At 42.4% G+C, this 22,560-nt stretch overlaps 1 protein-coding gene across 13 annotated transcripts in view; it reads left to right on the top strand.

Annotated features, from left to right (window-relative positions):
* Window positions 1-22,560, top strand: part of ccdc88ab (coiled-coil domain containing 88Ab) — a 141,294-nt gene that overhangs the window by 75,680 nt on the left and 43,054 nt on the right. For all 13 annotated transcript variants that reach the window (XR_003979652.1, XM_030379137.1, XM_030379142.1 and 10 more), the window contains exons 9-11: window positions 11,297-11,378; window positions 12,309-12,467; window positions 12,737-12,883. Coding sequence is in view for 12 of the 13 variants with exons in the window: in XM_030379137.1 (XP_030234997.1) it covers window positions 11,297-11,378; window positions 12,309-12,467; window positions 12,737-12,883 (388 nt within the window). In the remaining variant the exon portion in view is untranslated. The remainder of the gene's footprint in view (window positions 1-11,296; window positions 11,379-12,308; window positions 12,468-12,736; window positions 12,884-22,560) is intronic.

Raw genomic sequence — 22,560 nt, forward strand, 5'->3', positions numbered from 1 at the left:
GTTCGTGTGCCCGCCTGCGAGGTTCGGTCTCGCGTGCCCAAGGCTCCAGCCCACTCGACTGGAGCCTTTCACAGGCTGAGGCACCTCTGGTATCAGTGATGTCATCTACTTCATACCATTTTCTCCTCATGTCACCAACTGCTTTACACTGCTTTACGTATTCATTCCACTAGCCCAGTGGATACGCATCTTATTGAGGGGTGTCTGAAAGAGGATGCCTTCCCCCTTTAGAATCTTCTTCATGTTCACGGACGCTTTGCGTTGTTGCAGCATCCTCACAGAGTAGTCATGATCAAAATAAATCCTACTTTCTCCAAGCTTGACCGTTTTCTTTCCCTACACCTCTTACAAAACCATCTCCTTCACATCAAACTACTGAAAGTTGAGGATAATCGACCATGGTGGTTGTCCTGTCTTTGGCTTCGACGCCAGGGCTCGGTGGGCTCGTTGAACCTGGAGGTCTGTTTCGACTGAAAGCTCGTCTTGTAACCATTTGTCAACCAATGCCACGACCGATTCGCTTCTCAGCTCCGCATCTTCTGGAATGCCGTATATTCGCAGGTTGTTCCGCCTGGATCTCGATTCTAAGTCATCCAGCTTATCCATTATTTTTTGTTCCTTAGTATGTCCTTCATTGCACATTTTGCGTCAGTACTCAAAGTCAAAGCAGCGTCTATCTTATCATTTTGTTCTTCTAAGTCTGCTCTTATTTTGACACGTTTCTGGTTAATGTCCTCCTTAAACTCAGCCAGTTCGTTTTTCACTTCAGTGGTGATGTCATCTTTGACAGTTTTCAGGTCAATTTTCAGCTCTTTTTGCATGGCTTGGATTTGCTTGCTAATTCTATCTAAGCTAGCTTGTGGCGTAGCCATAGCTGTAGGTTCAGTCAGCTCGTCTTCTTCCTTGTCTGAACAACTTATTTCTTTACCTTGAACTTTTAGGATTTTCTTCTTCTTTCCTTTCTTTGATCCTCCACTCATTATCAACGACCATGTATCTTTCTCTGTTATATTTTCAAGTTTTTGCAGAGTTGATTGTGTTGACGTTAGGGAGCACACTATTCAAGCGTCCATGCTGCTCAACCGTGACCCGGAAGGAAAATTACCAAGCTAGCGAGTCAGTTTCGGCGCCCCCTCCTACGTAGGAAGGGGGCACACTTGAATAATACCTCCCACTTCCCCACTCCTCTCCATTTAGAGCATAGCTAAGATTTTGTGGACCAGCGGAGGAGTAGCTCCGGCGGGGGAAACTCTCTGGCAGCCCAGCACCTCAGCTCCGGGAGTCCAATCCCTTTCTACGTGGAACTGTCGCCGGAGCTTCGGCGGCAGTCCGGCCGCCGTCAAAGCTTCGGCGGCAGTCCAGCAGCTCGGGTGGTGTACTCCGGGAGCTGAACTGCCGCCGAAGCTTTCCGGGTACTCCGGCGGATGTACTCCAGGAGCTGAACTGCCGCCGTAGCTGGCAGGTCCGACGAGGGGGAGCTTGGCGGCAGTCCGGCAGCTCCGGCGCGGGGAGCTCGGCGGCAGTCCGGCAATTCAGCTCCCAGATCACAATCCCTTTCTTCTCCATATCTCGGTTCTTGGACTTCAGAGAGTCAAGGCCAAATTTCCTTTCCCCAAATTCTTCTCAACCATGGGCGAGATATCCCCCACTACGAGTCTTTTTATTTGTTGTGGAAGTACCAGAGACGTCAGACGCAGTCTTTATGATTCATAATATCATCCGAGGCGCACATAGCTTTTGGCCGTTGTAATTTTTGTAGCTAACTACTAACAGGCATATATATTTGGACACGACTACACGCGAGTTCTCAGTGTTCGGTTTAATCCAGAACTGCCAAACGGAACAACGCAATGCATTAATGTGTATCCTTCTTCACCTACTTGGCGCAGAACGATGCTCTAGGCTATGACGCTGACCTCCTGGTCACTACCTGTCATTACATCTCCCCCTTTAAAGATGTTGCCCTTATCATTTCACATGAACTTTTGGTGTCTAGTAAACATTTAACACTTCTGTATATTAACAATATTTCTCATTGAAATGTGACTCTATACAACCGTCAGACCTTAATGTTGTCTGATAAAAATTATCATCTCTATTCATACTGTTACAAAACATAGCATTCCTACTGTCTTGTCTTTCCTGAACAAGTGCATTTCCTGTTAATGTAAATCAGGAATAACACAAGTGCATTTTTTTTTAATGTAAATCAGAAATAATGAAAGTGCATTTTCTGCAACCAAAATCATTCATTCATCAAACAAATCATTCATTACTCAAACATTTCCCTTTTATTTTTTAGTTTATTTTTCTCTTTCCCCTAAAGTCCATACTGCAAAGTCTCTTGACCCTGAGTTTTTCCCCCAAAACAGCCCCACAGTCCCTGTTCACCAGTTCAGTTTGACGGGAGGCTTGCTCACTCTGCCAGAACGAGTGACGATCTCAGTCCCTTGTGGTCGGGTGGGAGTGTATTGTGTCGCCGCACCCTGTGTGTCCCCAGTGTCAGTATCAGTGACCTCACGAGTCACCTGGTCAGAACTTTCACTGACAGGTGTAGACTGCAGGTGGCATCTGTTCCTCCTGTAGTGCTCACCTTGTGCTGTCTCCACGATATAGGACCTTGGAGTGGAGCTATGAACAACAGCAGGCGTTGTCCAATGTTTCTGTCCATCCATTAGTGTGGAGTCCCCCGGGCTCAGCGGTGGTAGGATCTTGACTCCATTTCTGCGGTTATAGAAATAGGCCTGCCGCTGCTTGGCTGCGGCGTCAGCCTGCCTGATCCCATCCTCGTTGGGCCAGTTAGGTTTCAGATTGTCTTGCAAGATGGGTAAGGTGGTCCTAATTTTCCTGCCCATGAACAGATCTGCTGGACTGATTCCTGTCGACGAGGTGGGTGTGGCTCTGTATGTCATTAGGGCCAGGAGGGGGTCTTTCTGTCTCAGTATATATTTAGCTATCTGAAATGCCCTTTCTGCCTGCCCGTTCCTCTGGGGGTAATGAGGGCTGGATGTGATATGTACAAAATCATAGTCCTTACTAAACTCCCTCATCTCTGCTGAAGCTAGCTGGGGCCCATTATCACTCACTGTCACTTCGGGGATACCAAAACGTGCAAATGTGGCTTTCAGCTTGGCTACAACCTGGTGGGTAGTAGTTGTAGGCAGATTCAACATTTCTAGATATCCGAAGTAATAATCTGACACTAAGTAGTTGTGCTTCTTGTACTCGCACAGATCTATAGCAATTTTCTGCCATGGCCTGGATAGGAGCTTACTGGGCACTAATGGCTCCATTCTCTGAGGTTTTTTGTTCTCTCAACAGAATGTACACTACTGTACTGTTTTAGTTATCTCCTCAGCTATTCCAGGCCACCATACTGATTGGTAGGCTCTTTCCCTGCACTTCACCAGGCCTTGGTGCCCATCATGAATTATTTTTAATAATAATGGATTTAATTTATATGGCGCTTTTGTAGACAATGAAAGACGCTTTACAGTGAAGAGGGGACCTCACTGACCACCACCAGTATGTAGCACTGTGAGGGACCGGCGTGGTCGCCCCACGTATCTTGGATACGGCCAACCAGATTCAGAGAGTGTGGGCAAAACGAGAGCAATTGTCTCAGGACAAGAAAAGTGAAGCTTTATTTTCTCTCTTGTACTGGCCTCCCATCAAGCCAGCACCACCTTCAGGCCCGAAGCACCAAATGAGGCAGCCCTTGAATAGGGAAATGAATTGGACCAATCACAGTAATAAAGGCCGCGATCATGCCACCAAGGGGGTCGGTGGCATGATCCATGTTCATCGCCGCATAGGCGCTGCGTGCTTTGCCGGTGAGGTAGGGTACTATAAAGACGGCCCAATCCTCTCTTGGCCAGCGATAAGCCATTGCTAACCTCTGAAATGTCATGAGGTACTGCTCAAATGTCGTCATCCTCTTCGTGACCTGGCCGCCCTGGGCCAGGTCACGGGCGCTACTGGTGCAGGTGCTGGTGCATGTGCCAATGCCGGAGCTGGTGCTGGATCTGGTGCAGGTGAAGGCCTCGGTCAGCCTCGACTTCCTCCCTGAGTTGGTTCAGCTGCATTTGGACACTCCTCCAGCGCTGCTCCTGCTTGGACGCCTCCCGCTCCAAGAGCCTACGCACCGCGGCAAGGTCAGACCCCTCAGGCGCGTCTCCGCCGGATGCCTGGTCCTCACCATGGCGGTCTTCCCCCTACATCTCCAGTAGAACCCCTCGGGACAGCCTCTGCTCCATTCACCGGCCAGATTCGGCTTCGTCCTCGCTGTCCACTGAGTCCTCGTCTTCCCCCTCGTCTCTCCAGTTTCTCAGATGGCATCAAAAAGAGATCCCACCACAGCCACCAAATGTGAGGGATCGGCGTGGTCGCCCCACGTATCTGGGATACGGCCAACCAGATTCAGAGAGTGTGGGCAAAAACGAGGGCAATTGTCTCAGGACAAGAAAAGTGAAGCTTTATTTTCTCTCTTGTACTGGCCTCCCATCAAGCCAGCACCACCTTCAGGCCCCAAACACCAAATGAGGCAGCCCTTAAATAGGGAAATGAATTGGACCAATCAAGGCCGTATGGGCCAGACCACTAGTTGGGGGAACATTCTTTAGCTAAGGCTACCAACCCTACATAACTGAACAGAAATTAAATTGTGTGAATACAAAATAAACATGACACTAAATAAACAATCACCAAATACATATATACCCACACCTTGTGCACAACCTATAGATATTTACAAAACAGCTGTTTTTATCCACACCCCCTGGGCTATTCCCTGATGCCATGATCCTGAGCTCCCCTTACCACACTGCTGGGAAACCCACTGCTGCCACTTGGCCCTGGTTTGTCCCCTTGGATAAGGTATTGTGACATATGCATTCCACCAACCCCCCTGTCCTAATTGCCTCCATCCCTGAGAACACACCAGGGCCAAGTACAGCAAGTACAGCAGTGGTGGATCAGGAGGTTGAGGACAAGATCAGGAGGAGGAAAGACAGCGAGGGCCAAGGTCCAGAAAGAGGGACAGAGAGGAAGACATGTTCCAGAGTCGCTCACTATCTTCCGAAAAGGACTCAAGATTCACCTGTTCAGAGTCCACCTCGACTGCATAGCCACCCTCCCCCTTCTGGCAACCATTGTACCCTGTGTTGTATTGTATTATAGTACTTAACTGTGTAGCAACTGCAGTAGCTGCTATCATGGCTGTAACACGGGGAATGGGTTAGCCTAGCGATTGTGGTACTTGCACTTGGTTCTATGAACACCCTTTCTGTACCGACAGCGATATATTGATGCACTTCTTATGACAAATGTACTTATTGTAAGTCGCTTTGGATAAAAGCGTCTGCTAAATGCCCTAAATGTAAATGTAAAATGTCAATGTTCCAGTTAATAAAAGAGGACATGAGGCTACAAAGGGAGGCAGAGGAGAGAAGAGCCCAGGAAAGCAGGGAAAGAATGGATAGGTTTTTCTAAATTTTGGAGCGTTTGGTGGACAAATAACTTATGTTCTGTTATATTTAACACATTGTTTATTATTATTTACATATTTATTGAATTACTTATTTAACTAACTATTTAACTAACTTTTTTGATTAACTATTTATTAAAACCCTTACTAACTTTTTTGTATTGACTAATGTATTCGTATATAACTTATAAAACATATACAACAATAAAACTATTTACAACAAACATTCATGTGACATTCATATTTACAACAATTATTATAAAACTACTATATACAAAAAAAATAATGATCAATAATAATTTTTGTTGGTTTCTTTTTTTCGGGCTGTCCGGTTTAACTTCTGTTTACTAACAGGTCAGTTCAGCTGTCAGGGTTGCTAGGTGACAGGAGCAGCGCGTGGTCACGCAAGTGAAAGGGCGGTAACGGTTTGTTACGTAAACCAGAAATGATCCGTAGGCTAGACCGTCCCATTTCTTCGGCCTTCGGAGTGTCCTTCGCGGTCTACGAAGGCCGCATCCTTCGAAGGACGCGGTCTACGAAGGATGCGTCCTATGAATTGGGACACAGCCTATGAGTATAGGCGCAGCCTTTTAAGTGTCGGCCTCATTGTCCTTTAAATAGCTGAAGAAAAGCTGTTTATTGGGAGCAGAACGTCCGCCGGCACCCGACTATATCTGTGAAATGCGGACGTCGTTGAGGCACGCCGCACGCGGACGTAACTGAGGCCCACGCTGTTGGTGGTCGGGGATTACAAATTTTTCAGTGCTACGGCTCACGCCTAGGGATAACCCAATAGCGATAGCCTTAAAAGGCTGCGCCTATACTCATAGAATCTACAATAAGTAACTATCGTTTCAGCCATTTACTGTACAATTCAGAATTGAATGAGAGGAGAACTGTGGAGGGCTGTGAATCAAATATCGCGCTTCAGAAACGGCCAATCATAGGAAAGCCCGCCCTGCCTTGGTTCCCTCCCCCATAGTGCCAAAATTAAATTCGAGCGAGAGCGTAAAAACATCTTTCGCGAGAGGTTTTGCACGCGCTGAGGTAATTTGCGCCCGCGAGAGGCTGTTTTGCGTGCGCAGAGATCATTTGCGTGCTCGCAGTTAATATCTACGGGTGTGAAATAATATAATGCGCCCGAATGCATCTTTTATCACATTAGTGAATTATGGCACTAATGTGTCGCCATACCCTGGGATCTTTTATGACCTCATTGAGTCATAAAGAGTTTTAGTATGACTTCGCTCATTTCAGTTGGAATGACGATGCGTTGGCCTCTAGTGACTAAACCTTCTACCTCTGATAGCTCTCCTCTCACTTTGTAGAAGTCTTTAACTGCCTCCGGCACCTTACTTTGCAAAATCGGGCCACCCACTCCTAATGAAACCTATGACTGTCGGGAGCTGCCTATCATTTGCAGTTTGCTGTCTTAGCTCTGCCATTCGGTATGGTGTGGCTGGGACCTGGTCCATAACAGCCTCAATGTGTGCTGCTACCTCCTCATGACAAACCCAATCCCCCTGACACAGCTCTGGGCCCCTAGACAATGCATCTGCTACTGCTAATGTCTTACCAGGTGCATGCTCTGCGGTGGCGTTGAACCACATCAGTCTCATCAGCAGCCTCTGGCACCTGATTGGGACGTAGTCCATATCCTTGCTGTACATGAGGGGTACCAGTGGTTTTTGATCGGTCACCAGTCTAAAAATGTCCAGTCCATACAGGTACTTGTCGAAGCGTTCACAGGCCCAAACGCTGGCAAGGCACTCCTTCTCGATCTGCGCGTACCTTTTCTCTGCGTCGCTCAATCGTCTAGAGCAGTAGGCCACGGGTTTCCAGCTCTCTATGCTGCTGGAGTAGGACGCCCCCCAGCCCGTAGCTGCTGGCATCTGCTGACACGATGGTGGGCTTGTTGGCATCATAGAAGGTAAGTACCAGGGCTGTGGCTAATGCAGTCTTTCGATTTCTGAAAGCTTCACTTTGTGCAGGACCCCACATCCACTCTGTATCTCCCCTCAGTAGCTCATACAGTGGATGGGCCACTGTTGATAGCTCTGGGATGAAATTGGCTAAATAATTCACCATGCCTCGGAATCGCAGTTCCCGTCACCTTACTTGGGTCGACCCTGACCCCTCGTCGATCACGTGACCCAGGAAACTAACCTGTCGCTGTTTGAATTTGCTTTTTGCTTCGTTGAGCTTGAGCCCCGCCGCCTTGATGAATTTCAACACTTCATCTATGCGTCGGTCATGCAGCTCCTCGGTCTCAGCATGGACCAAGATGTCGTCCATGAAGATCTCTGTTCCTTCCAAAGTCTCTTGTTCGGCTTAAGCACCGGTACCATAGCGGCGCACCATTCGGTCGGCTGCGTCACCTTTTCAATAATGTCCTCATCCTCCATGCGCTGTAGTTCCCGCCTCACCAGCGGTACCAGTGGCAGGGGTATTCATCTGGCGGTTGGCACTGCATACGCCTGGGTATCATCATGCAGGGCTATTCTGACTGGCTCAGTTTTCAAAAGCCCACTCGACCCAAACACACCGCTGACCTCATCCATCCTGTCAACTAGGCCCATTTTCACTGCTTCCTCACGGCCCAATAAGCAGCTTGTTCCCTCCATCGCATACACTTTGAAAGAAAACATTTTCCCTCTGTCTGGTGGTGCCTTGGAACACTTCTGCACATTTGAGGTCATCTCCTGGGCTTACAAAGCATGTGTCTGGAGGCCCTAACTGTATTTTAGGACTCATCTTTTTGAATGTCCCTTGATCGATAATGGTAGCGTCAGCTCCTGTGTTGATTTTGAAGGCTACTACCACATTGTTTGTGGTTAAGCTCACAGTCCATTTATTTTCTCCATTCTTATTATCAACAGCGCCAAGGAAATATGTTTGTTCAGGCTGTTCACTTGTGACTTCCCTGACTGCTTTAGACTGACATTTACGTTCCCAGTGTCCATTCTTGCACTTACTTTTTACAATTACAATTAGGGCATTTAGCAGACGCTTTTATCCAAAGCGACTTACATCGGTTAATACACACATTGACACACCGACGGCAGAATCAACCATGCAAGGCGAAAGCCAGCTCGCCAGGAGCAGTTAGGGTTAAGTGTCTTGCTCAAGGACAAATCAACACTCAGCTAGCAGGAGCTGTGGATCGAACTAGCAACCATTCGGTTACAAGACAACTTCTCTACCTCCTGAGCTAAGCCAACCCCAACGTTTTTAATGCAGGGCAACGTTTTTCATCAGAATGTTGTGGCTTACCACATCTCCCACACTCCTCCTTTGTGTAGGCTACCTGGCTGCTATTACCTCATCTCATGTTGTCATGGCTTTTCTTTCCATACTCTCCACTTTTCCATTTCACCGCGATAATGTTGGCTAGCTGAGGTTCTGGTCTGTTGGCTTGAAGAATAACTTGTTTCGGAACCACCTCTGCGTGGCGCACCTGTTCAATAACCCGCCCAAGAGTCAGGTCTGCTTTGAGCTGGAATTGGTGCGAAAGTTCTTTGTCTGCAATTCCTACTACAAGACGATCCCTTATATGTTCATCTCTCGTAGCTCCGAACTGACAGTGTTCCGCCAATTCATACAATGTCCTAATGTACATCTCCGCCGATTCTCCGGAATGCTGGCAACGTTGGTAGAAGCATGCACGTTCATGTATGACATTGCGTCTTGGAACAAAGTACTCGTCAAACTTCTCCATGACCATCTCAAAGTTGTCTTTCCTTTCTTCCTCCTCGAACTCAAACGAACTGAATATCTTTTCAGCTTCACTTCCCATTGCGTAGATAATGGCACTCACTTGAATCTCGCCGTCTTCTTGGTTGAACTTCGTGGCTAGACGATAGCGGCGAAACCTCTGTTTCCACTCATTCATTTGGACTCTCGAACTTAAGTTCGCTCGGTGCGCTAAACTTCAAATGTCTGTAGATAACTACTAACAGGCATATATATTTGGACACGACTACACGTGAGTTCTCAGTGCAATCCAGAACTGCCAAACGTAACAACGCAATGCATTAATGTGTATCCTATCCTTCTTCATCTACTTGGCACAGAACAATGCCCTAGGCTATGACACTGACCTCCAGTGGTCACTACCTGTCATTACAGCTGTGATATTAGATATAATATTATATATATACCATACCATATACCATATACCACATATATAATATTATATTATATAGCTATAGAGCTCCGGGAGTCCGCAAACAGCAACAATCCCTTCTCCTCCATGCTGTGGTTCAGTCTGACGGCTCATTGATCAATGGGCAGCAGCTCATTTGCGTTAAAGCTACAGACACCAGAAACAGCGCATTCTTAAGGGACTGAAACGGAGGGGAATAGCGGTAGACGAGATGTTTTTTCCTAAAAGCTATTTCCAGTAAACAGTTTAAAAAACATGCTTTCTGGAACTCAAATACTATGTTTACTTGTTGGGAAAACACCATAATATGTCTCCTTTAATTCAAAGTTCACTACCCAAGTCGTAATGTAAGCTAAGATCATACGAGTTGAGAATGATTGTGGAAATGTCTTAATTAGGTAACATACATATAGGCATGTCAAGTAAATTTTTTTTATATATATATATATATATATATAGGATGTTAATTACATTTTTAATCCTGAAAATTCAAATATGCCAACAAGTTATTTTGTTTTTGACGAGAGACAAAGACGTCTCTCAATTGTCCAGAACAGTATTTGTATTTGAACCTAGCTTTGTCCCAGCCTCGTACGCCATTCCCTTATAAACATTGCGTGTTGGTTTTCAGCACTACAAATAAATCCAGAGAAATGTATATATATACAGTATGTCGGGGGACCCTGCTTTTATATATATATGTCTCTCAATATTATATTGACATCAAATCGGGTTGACGTAAATCAGACCTCAGGATTGATTTATTTTTCTTCTACATCTATTTTTTTGGGCATACGTTAAGCGATCTTGAATCTGGAATATGAGAATTGATCCTTAACTGGATAGAAAAAAGTGGCCCCTCTAGTCCACATGGAGGGAGGGGGATCATTACTCTGACTGCCTTGGTGTGGTAGTGTGTCTGTTGTGAGGCAGTCACACCAACAAACATTTCCTCAGCCACCCCTAAACACGGTTGGGATCTGAGGCCAGCCTCCAGCTGGGGAGAGGCTTGTTGGAGGCCCTGAAGAGAGCCACAGTTGACTGACTTGCATCCATGTTTACTTCGGACCTAAGGGGAGGACTCCTGCTGCTATACACTGGATACTGTACCCTATCTTTTTTTTTGTGTGTTTGAGTTTCGGGCAGGTGGAGGGCAAACAATGGATGGACTAGTCTAACTGCAGAACCTGGGTTAACGGATGGACTAGTCTAATTGCAGAACCTGGACTAATGCTTCAATGGATTGACTAGTCTGACTGCAGAACCTGGGCTAATGGTTCAACAGATGGACTAGTACAACTGCAGAACCTGGCTAATGGTTCAACAGATGGTTTCTTTAGGAAACAATCAATCTTAATGGCTTAATGGCTGTTTTTTTTTTGTTTTTTTAAATTAATTTATATAATAAAACACTTTCTCTCCTGCTATGACAAGTCATTATTCTTGATTGCTGGCACTAAGATGACCAATCTAGCCTACTGTATATAGGACATACAATCAGAAATGTGGATTTAGCTTTCAAAAGAGGATTTAAATGCTGTTAGGAAAAAGGCCCATAATTTAGCCTTTGGTTTTAAAGTAGACCGCTAAATGAGATGTTGCTCCTTCTCCTAACTCACCCTGCATTCTTCTTTCTGGGAAATCAGGGAGGAGAAGAGTGAGCAGCTAATGGACACGAGACAGGAGCTCGACAACATGGAAACAGAGCTCAAGAGGCTTCAGCAGGAGGTAACACACACACACACACACACACACACTCACACACACACTGGGTTTAATCAGCATGCTAAGTATCTTGGCTCCTTACGGGCTATTAGTGCTATCTTTAGCTTAGCAGCAGCTTCCCATGTGTCCCATCAGTGTGTACGCACAAAGCTGTTTTTGTGTATGAGCAATGAAACATTTGTCAGTTTATTTTCATTATACATTTTTATTAATGGAGGGTGTGCAGGGGTGTTTGGTTGTTTGTGCTGCTGTGTTTATGTGACTCAGGGAAGCAAAGTTAATCTATCGGCGTCATGGGATTACAGAGCTTAAAGAACACGCTGACATATTGACATATTGATACATTGACACATTCTGTTTTGTTCTTCACTTCCATTCTTGATCCCTCCCCATGTCCTCTATGGTCCTTACCGTGTGTGTGTGTGTGTGTGTGTGTGTGTGTGTGTGTGGTGTGTGTGTGTGTGTGTGTGTGTGTGTGTGTGTGTGTGTGTGTGTGTGTGTGTGTGTGTGTGTGTGTGTGCGCGCGTGTGTGTAGATGAGAGACGTGATGTGTGAGGGCTCTGCAGAGTCGCAGAATGGCAGAGGATTAGAGAAAGCACCTCAGTGGTATCATAGGGGGGGAGATACCTGGGCAGGGGACCCTGCTTTAAATAGGCAGTGTCCTGGTGGTTTAGTGATACATCATTACTCAATACACTACACATCTATTTGCAAGTCTGTTTTGATTAAATTCTGACACATGACAAACTGCGAGGCATCCCTGAGCCCGACTCCGTTGAGATATGAGTCCCATACTGGGCAACATCAGTAACGGACAGATTCTGCAGAATTGGTACAATTGTGATCTAAGTCGAGGTCTGTTGAACTGCTGAAGTAATGAAAGCTGTGGTAGTCTCTGAAGTTCTTGACTGTGTTTATCTACGTCTTCTTTAGAGCTACCAGCTGCTGTCAGACGCCCGGTCGGCGCGGGCGTACCGGGACGAGCTGGACGCGCTGCGGGAGAAAGCCGTCCGAGTGGACAAGCTGGAGAGTGAGGTGGTCCGCTACAAGGAGCGGCTACACGACATCGACTTCTACAAGGCCCGCGTTGAGGTACGCGCGCGCGCGCGCGCGCACACACACACACACACACACACACACACACACACACACACACACACACACACACACACACACACACACACACAACTCTCTTGCCTCCAGCAACACTGAATAGAATCTATCCTAACTGCTAGGTAGCCATCCTGCTAACACACTACTTTTACTGCCATAACCAAAACAACTACTGCTATAAGGTACTGTCTTGTGGATAGTAATGTGAGTGTGTTTTTTCCTCTATCAACTTGCGCGTGTGTGTGTAGGAGCTGAAGGAGGACAACCAGGTTCTGCTGGAGACCAAGACAATGCTGGAGGAGCAGCTGGAGGGCAACCGCTCGCGCTCAGACAAGCTGCACCTCCTGGAGAAGGAGAGTCTGCAGCTCAAGTCAAAGATCCACGACCTGGAGACGGTATGATCCTCACTCCAGTCCATACTCCAGTCCTCATTCCAGTCTGCGCCCCAGTCCTCACTCTTATCACACTCCAGTCCTCTCTCTTATCACACTCCCATCCTCACTCTTATCACACTCCAGTCCTCACTACAGCACAATAATATTATTGATTGGACTGTAAAATGTATTGGACTGTATAATCCAAATGTAATTAATTCCGATGGCAGCGACCACTCCATATTCAGATGGTTGCTAACACTTTATTTGAAGGTGTCTATATAAGAGTGACATGACACTGTCATTAACTTGTCATAAACGTTCTGAATATGTCATAAACGTTTATGACTTTGGTCATTAAGTGTTATTCGGTTGTTGACAAGTTGACCTTGTTTGGGTTTTCTTGATGATGACAAGTTGACATTAATCAAAGTGACATTACCAGAAGTTGTCTTGGTCATAACAAGTTGACATTAATCAAAGTGACATTAGCAGAAGTTGTCTTGGTCATGACAAGTTGACATTAATCAAAGTGTCATTAGCAGAACTTAAAAAGTTGACATTACAATTGTTTGGGATGTCTTTATAATGTAAATTGACCAATTCTAGCACTTGGTCAGATAGATGTGCGACAGGATATTTCACAAAACTGGTTGTCATGATACCATTATGACAGTGTAATGAATAAATGATTTGACCTCAAGTAAAGTGGTACCATTTTGATTGTTCATTAAGATATCATGAAGGGTAGACTGGCTGTCATGACACCTTTATGACACTGTCATGAATAAATTATCAGACCTCACGTAAAGTGGTACCATTTTGATTGTTCATTAAGATATCATGAAGGGTAGACTGGCTGTCATGACACCTTTATGACACTGTCATGAATAAATTATCAGACCTCACGTAAAGTGGTACCATTTTGATTTGTAATTAAGATATCATGATGGATAGAATGGCTGTCATGACACCATTATGACAGTGTAATGAATACATTCTTTGACCTCAAGTAAATCGGTACCATTTTGAGTTGTCATTAAGATATTATTAAGGATAGACTGGCTGTCATAACACCTTTATGACAGTGTAATGAATACATTCTTTGACCTCAAGTTAAGTGGTAGCATTTTGATTTGTAATTAAGATATCATGAAGGATTGACTGTCTGTCATGACCCCATTATGACAGTGTAACAAATAAATTGGTATGAGCTGTGCAGAAGAAGGACTGGACCACAATGGAGTCTGGCTGTTCACATTTATTTAGATCTGCATGAGCCAAAAGAAAAATGTCACTGAGCATTTAGTACCCCATACACGGGTCAGCATTCCCCTCCTCAGTTAGGTTGGCGCACACCGCTAATATATAGAAATATATATTTAACAAAATAATATGAAAATAAATAAAATAAGATACTTAAAGCAATTTGCTTTATTCCCACAAATGTAAATATGAACAGCATTGATATTACATATAGATCTAATACACTGTACACGGGACGGCATGTATTCACAGCCTTAATTCTAACACCTTAGGTTGCACATTACACATTTTCATTGTCTACAAAACAAATTACATGCTGAAATATGACGACAAAACCAACGACATCCCTCACCTCAGTTAGGTTAGTGCAGACTGAGCTTCGCGCTGTACAGATGTCGCAAAACAGACTTTACTTAAAGCGACAGTACAGGTATAGTATATACATTAACATTGAATTTTTTAATTTTTGGGGGGATGTTTTACTGTTAATGGTTGGAGATCAGTAAGATTCGTATTTTTCTATCTTTTACAATTCAATAGTTAAATAAAGATGTTATAATATCAATTCATGCATCAATTCAACTCAACACATAGGCCTGGCCTAAAGGAAAGAGAGCAGTTTATACGTTGACTGCTTCAATGTTGTGTTGGTCATACTATAGAATGATTTATTGCTTGTTTAGTGAATAATACAGAACATAAGGAACTTTAATAAGAAAAATCGCACACTAAATAGCAATCGCAATATTGGCCGAAATAATCTCAATTAGATTATTTCCCCAAATTGTTCAGCCCTAACATAGCATATACCGTATTTTCAGCACTATAAGGCGTACCGGAGTATAAACCGCAGCAGCTAATTGAATGATGTGTACCTATATAAGATGCACTGGACTATAAGCCGCAGGTGTTTTAATGTTTAATTACCATTAGGGCTGGCCCAAATGCCATTTTTCAGGCTTCGAATACTCGTTGGTTTTTCCGAGCAAACATTCGAATACTCGTTCCAAAAAATAACACCATCAAAAACAACATTAATAATCCCTATATACTCCCTGGAACCGATTTTGACAGTATCTGCATATTTTGTTGAAGATTTAATAGCTTTTGAACCTTAATTAGCAGGCCTAAGTAGGTTGAAGTTCCTTAGTTTTTCCCTGTGAAAGCGAACAGCTGTTGTTCCGTTCCAAATCAGCTGTCCTCTGCCATCTCAGCCCTTACGGGAGCTTTTCAATTCATCCTGGAACGTGCATCTTTTCAGGGAATTTATACAATAAATCCATAACAAATACCGAATATTGATTGTCTTATGTGTCCATATTATATCCATTATATTGTCCGGGTATTCCCAAGACGCTCATGCTCTGCGGCAAGCCAGTCACAGTTGATTGGCGCGGCTCTGTACAGCGAACGTAAACAAACAACTAAGCTAAGGTTAGCATTTCGCTAAGTATTACTTTTCCTCCCGAGATTCCGCTAAGGTTGTGTTATAAAGTAAAGGGAAACAAGATATCTATTCTTCCTCCACCTCTCTCGCTTCCCTGCTTGGCGTCACTGATGCTTATAGTTTGCCTCCCTCGCTCTGGTAACGTCACGTACGTGAAAAAAAACAACGAAGCTCCGAATACTGATTTATGCTTCGAATACAAATTTTCTGAGTGGCCGTTAGCTGTAAAAATCGATAGATTAGCCGCACCGTTATATAAGTCGCAGAATCGAAAAATGGGAAAAAAGGCGCGGCTTATAGTCCGAAAATTACGGTACATATACTGGCTTCATGATAATCAGTATATATGGTGAAGTTTCAGTAAAACAACGACTCACCCTGGTGAGTCGTATTTCACCCTGGTTTCATACACCCCTCCTGAAATTCACCAACATCATGATTAAAGGATATTTTCTCAGGCTTACAAAAAGTCTATCGCTGACACAACCTGGGCCAAATGAAAGATGGACCTAGTCCAACTAGTCAACTTAAAAGTTACCTTACACACAAGGACCAGGAAAGAAAGGTAGATCAAAATCTCTGTTTCCCTTAGTTTAATGTGACGCCTTGTACGTCACACAACATTTGGTGGAATTGACCAATTTATTACCATTTATTTATTACCATAAATGCATTACCATATTACCAACGAATTGGTCTGTAACCTTGCACATCTAATTATAATAATAAATATAACCGCAAGCGGTGATTAATGGGGTCAGAGGAAAATGTGCCTCGGCTTTCAGGTGACTGGGCTGCAAAGCAATGGCCGAATGTCATGTTTAGCCTAATTGTCTAATCGGGATTCGAACTCTCAAACTAAGGACCACCAGTACAAGGCATTATCCCATTGAGCCACTGACAAACCTGAATTGTAGCCTCATTCACATGGTCAAAATGTCTATTGATAAGCACACAACATCCAGAAAACTCAAAGAAAATATTTCTCAAATGAATTAAGCGCTTTCTTAAAAGCAAATACCTGAAAGATCTTTGAAATTCTGGGGAAATTAAACATTTGTTGTCAAGAACACTAACGGAAGAAATATTAATATGACAAAATTCATTATGAAGGATAAATGGTTAACGAAGAAGTTCCCCTTAATGCCATACTGTGTCTTGGCGGTCAGATTCCTGCAAACGAATGAGCTGGAATGTTGATTGCCTAATGAATTTCAGATGCTGTTCGATGTTATGTTTCTTAAATGAGTGGCAATGACAGAATGTCATGTTCAGCTTGTTCATAATGCACTCAGGATTCGAACACTCAATCTAAGGATCACCAGTACAAGGCATTATCCCATTGAGCCACTGACATTCCTGGACTGCATGAAGCCTCATTCACATAGTGAAAATGTCTATTGATAAGCACACAATATCAAGAAAACTCCAAGCACACAATTCCCAAGATAATTAAGGGCTTTCTTAAAAGAGTACAGATCAGAAAATTTGCACTTTTAATGGTGTCCACCTAATGATAGCTGTTTTGTAGTTATACAATAAAAAAATGGTCATATAGGCAAAATGGGTTGAAGATTTTAGGGTTTAGAAAACCCAAACAAAGATTTTATGTGGCGATTTTGGTGTATTTTTGATTATTTTTGTAGCCTGTGAATCTTTTTTATCATGTTTAGCTTTAATATGAAATTGTGGGAAAAGTATACATTATAAACAGGGTTTTATAAATTCGTCTGATTCTAGAGATTAATATTCTTAAAGAATTTTGAGTCCAAGTCAATCTGGTGAGGAGAAATAAGCCTAATTCATGATTTTTTACAATAGCGCCACCTTTGGGTGCAGTACCACACTAGGGATGAAAACGGTATATCGCGATATGAAATGGCCAAGAATGTCAACCGTACATTTCTTCATGTAATACCGTGTCGCGGTATAGCCGCGAGATTGCATGGTAAATGCGCACTGTCATTTGTGGGGAGTCTGGTGAGCGACATTGTCATTAAAACGTTGCACTCAACTTAACACGGTATGCCCAGGCAGCCCACACCACACAAAATAATAAAGCATTGACACAACACCACTGAAATATGACGGCTAACTTGAAAATCAACGGTCCCCTCTCACGTGGACCTTTGTTTGTAAACACTAACCAGCTCAGTGTTGCACTGTCTGTTACAACAACATTATGCACACAGCAGCCAAGAAGAGAAAACGCTAGCAAAGATAAAAAGAGAAAGAATAGCGATTGAAACTAGCTTACCTGTTGGAGGAGAGAAAAAGTGAAAAAAAGCGATTGAAACTAGCTTACCTGTTGGGCCGTGGTAAAGTTAGTTTTATATTGGACGTTGGATATTCGACACATTCGAAAAATCTATTCAGCACTGGCTTCGATGGACGAATTTGTGTCAAACCAACTTAGATGTGTTAATACAAGGCCTACCTATGTAAAACAAAGCTTATTTCTTTAAAAAAAAAACACCATTTGATTTTATAAAAAAATGTAATGTTAAAAAAGGCTATAAATCTATTATGCGGCTTGACCTTTTGACCTACCCATATCAAAACACGTGTGATGAACCCATCTAACTGCCCCACACATAACACAAAGCTTATTTTTTCCAAAAACCCACCTTTTGATTTTATACTATTTTTTTAATGTTAAAAAAGGCTATAAATCTATTATGCGGCTTGACCTTTTGACCTACCCATATCAAAACACATCTGGTGAACTCAGCTAACTGCCCCACACATAACACAAAGCTTATTTTTTCCAAAAACCCCCCTTTTGATTTTATACAATTTTTTTAATGTTAAAAAAGGCTATAAATCTATTATGCGGCTTGACCTTTTGACCTACCTATATCAAAACACATCTGGTGAACTCAGCTAACTGCCCCACACATAACACAAAGCTTATTTTTTCCAAAAACCCACCCTTTGATTTTATACAATTTTTTAATGTTAAAAAAGGCTATAAATCTATTATGCGGCTTGACCTTTTGACCTACCCATATCAAAACACATCTGCTGTAATCAGCTAACGCTCCCACACATAACACAAAGCTTATTTTTTCCAAAAACCCACCTTTGATTTTACACTATTTTTTTAATGTTAAAAAGGCTATAAATCTATTATGCGGCTTGACCTTTTGACCTACCCATATCAAAAACAAGTATAATGAACCCATCTAACTGCCCCACACATAACACAAAACTTATTTTTTCCAAAAACCCACCTTTTGATTTTATACTATTTTTTTAATGTTAAAAAAGGCTATAAATCTATTATGCGGCTTGACCTTTTGACCTACCCATATCAAAACACATCTGGTGAACCCATCTAACTGCCCCACACATAACACAAAGCTTATTTTCTCAAAAACCTACCCTTTGATTTTATATATTTTTTTTTACTCTCAGAAAAAGCTATAAATCTATTATGCGGCTTGACCTTTTGACCTACCCATATCAAAACACATCTGGTGAACCCATCTAACTGCCCCACACATAACACAAAGCTTATTTTCTCAAAATACCTACCCATTGATTTTATATATATTTTTTACTCAGAAAAAGCTATAAATCTATTATGCGGCTTGACCTTTTGACCTACCCATATCAAAACACGTGTGATGAACCCATCTAACTGCCCCACACATAACACAAAGCTTATTTTTCCAAAAAACCACCTTTTGATTTTTTACTATTTTTTTAATGTTAAAAAAGGCTATAAATCTATTATGCGGCTTGACCTTTTGACCTACCCATATCAAAACACATCTGGTGAACTCAGCTAACTGCCCCACACATAACACAAAGCTTATTTTTTCCAAAAACCCACCTTTTGATTTTATACAATTTTTTTTAATGTTAAAAAAGGCTATAAATCTATTATGCGGCTTGACCTTTTGACCTACCCATATCAAAACAAGTGTGAGGAACCCATCTAACTGCCCCACACATAACACAAAGCTTATTTTTTCCAAAAACCCACCTTTTGATTTTATACAATTTTTTAACGTTAAAAAATATATATAAAATCAAATATATATTTGATTTCATAGAGGTAATTATCAGAGGTAATTACCCAACACAAGATGGGCAGTACTCTGGCTACCAGGACACAGTAGATGCTCAACATGAGCTGTGACTATTTTGACTCTAGCAAATGCACACTACACGTTATACTTTTGTAAATAGTTAATATTTCTTCATGAATAAAACTTCAAATTCATGTTGGTTGTTGTGATTTGTTTACTAACCCAAGTGCTGTTATACTAAAGTAGGCCTACTGTATAAGACAAACACTTATTTCAACTGGGGAGAAAAGGTTGAGTACAAATACTTGATATGCTGAGCTACTGTAATTAGCAAATGTTTTTATGCTGTACAGTAATATACAAACAGTGGTGTATAAAGTACTCAAAAGCCATACTAAAGTAAAAGTACAGATACCTTACTGGAAAATTACTTAAGTAAAAGTAAAAGTTACCTTTTAGAATAGTACTTAAGTAAAAGTATTAAAGTATCTGATCTTTACTGTACTTAAGTATCAAAAGTACTTTTCTGATATTAAATGTACTTAAGTACTGAAAGTAAAAGTACAAGTAACTGCTGTTAATAAAAAAGCAAAGGGTCAGAATTTTGAGAATAAGTAAGGAATAATCACCGAGAGGCCGGGCAATAAACAGTTTGATATGCCCGGCTCGTGGACGGCTTACCGTTACGAGCCGGGCATATCCCAAATTGGTAACCTTACGGTAACCTTCCGCGAGCCGGGCATATCAAACTGTTTATTGCCCTGCCTTGAGGTGATTATTCCGTTTATTCTACTTCGCGCCAATACGCACATATACAGCGTATTGAAGTGTATAAGATAGTGTTGTAATACTGCGTGTACAAACCAGCCTGATACAAATAGTAGAATTTTGATAGCCCTTGCCCTCGTCCTAGCCATGCATTTGTGTGTTGACAGTCGTAGGAGTTTTGATCGACGTAGCAACAGTAACTAAGCAAGGGGGCTTTGCGAACGTGCGCTGGGACAGCTGATTCGCCAAACAGGCTCGCAGTCTGTGTTCTACCACAGTCCCCGACGTTATTCTCATATCTCTCATGATTCTTTTTTTTTTTTTCTAAAGATGAGTTGATTTTGTAACGAGTAACGAAGGTTTCAAGGGAAATGTAGCGGAGTAAAAGTATCCGTTTTCTTCGCAAAATGTAGCGAAGTAAAAGTAAAAGTACAGAGAAATATAAGTAGTAAAGTAAAGTACAAATATCCAAAAAAACTACTTAAGTACAGTAACAAAGTATTTCTACTTCGCTACTATACAACACTGTATACAAATGATGCGTTTGAAAAAACAAGGGTAGAAGTCTAAACTAGTCAACGTATCACGGGGAAATGTCTACAGTGGGCAACGCCTCGTGCCCACTGTGTCCGTCCGTTGACTGATCCCCATTGACTTTGAAAGGGGAAGGACGCGCAATGCATTGTGGATCCGTGCGCTCCGTTGGACCGTCAAAAAGTTGAAACTTTTTCCGTCATCCAATCAGATCGCCTATGCAAATTTAAGCACTGTGACACTACTCAGGCTCTGACGACCCTGGAAAGCTTCCCCATCCGTCAGCCACGCCTTCCGACGTCCTTTGACTGAAGGTGCAGTGGGCACGAGGCGCAACACTCGCGCTGGGACCACGGGTCCTTCCTCCTCCAAACGCAGGCGGTGCAGCGAGCGCAATGCACTGTGGTAGTTGGAGGATTTCCTACTTTTGAGCCATAGAGACACTTTGTGCCTTTTCTCAGGCTAGGCAGGCTTCAATTTTTTTTTGCACATTTATAATGCATATGATTATATACTTCATTAACCTTCAAATCTCCACCGTGAGGTATCCCTTTAATAAATACATTTGATTTGATTTGAATTTTACAGACTGATACAATGGGTAGGGCGTTTAGTAAGGTCCACCATTGTTGCTTCTCTACCCATAAAAAGCTACAGTCAGTGTTAAATGTCGTTGATACACCTTTGAGCATTTCCTATTATAGGCTACTGTTTAAAATACTGTTTGTATCAAGAAAAGAAGACCCAGCGAAAAAAATACCCTCTTATTCTCGCTCTCCTTGCTTGACCGTGATCTAGCTTCAAGGATCGATTGTTCTTCTTTGGCTCCCCGGATGTGAACGCTGCATTTCATACATTCAATTTTGCAGGTGACTTTGGAATGTTGAATTTGGGGAGGTTTAAAATATTTAAGTTGAATTTTTCAACATTGAATATTTGATTTTGGATTTTTTAACACTGAAAAATAAAGGTGAGAAATGATTTGTTGAAAATTGAAAGAGTTAAATTCAGAGGCCAAAAATCCAGATATGTTATTTCAATGCATAAATAATATTCAGTGTTTAAAATTCAATGGCTTTTTATTTTCAAAATCCGATGAGAGATTTACTTCCATACACTCTTATGTAGACACCTTCAAATAAGGTGTTACCAGATGTTTTTACCAACTTACAAGAAGTATTTCTAAACCTATTGCGCTAAAAAAAAAGATGACAATGATCCTATAATGGAGTTTAAAGCTGCCAATCTGGGAAGAGATATTCTGATTGGTCTCCTCCTACAGAGGCGGGAACAGTCAACTAGAAGCAGATATTCTCACAGAGCATTTCACTCACTAATAGCTGAAGCAAATTACTCTCAAATGATAGCTCTTAAATCCTATAATCCCTTTAACTAGTGTTTATTTGAAGACGATAGGATGAGATCCAACATGACTCATCAATGGAGACTTGTGTGTGTGTGTGTGTGTCACGATCGCATTGTCAACATCACAGCGAATGAACTGCGTACATGGACTAAGCACAATACATACAAACAAAAGAATACAACTTAACTGGTTCAGACATTTAAATGATAATTCCCTAAAAAATGTTATTAGAGATTCTCCAAATACACCTGACATTGCTGTTGTCGATGATCTTTTAAAA

This window comes from Gadus morhua, chromosome 15 (genome assembly GCF_902167405.1).
Source record: "Gadus morhua chromosome 15, gadMor3.0, whole genome shotgun sequence".
Lineage (NCBI taxonomy): Eukaryota > Metazoa > Chordata > Actinopteri > Gadiformes > Gadidae > Gadus > Gadus morhua.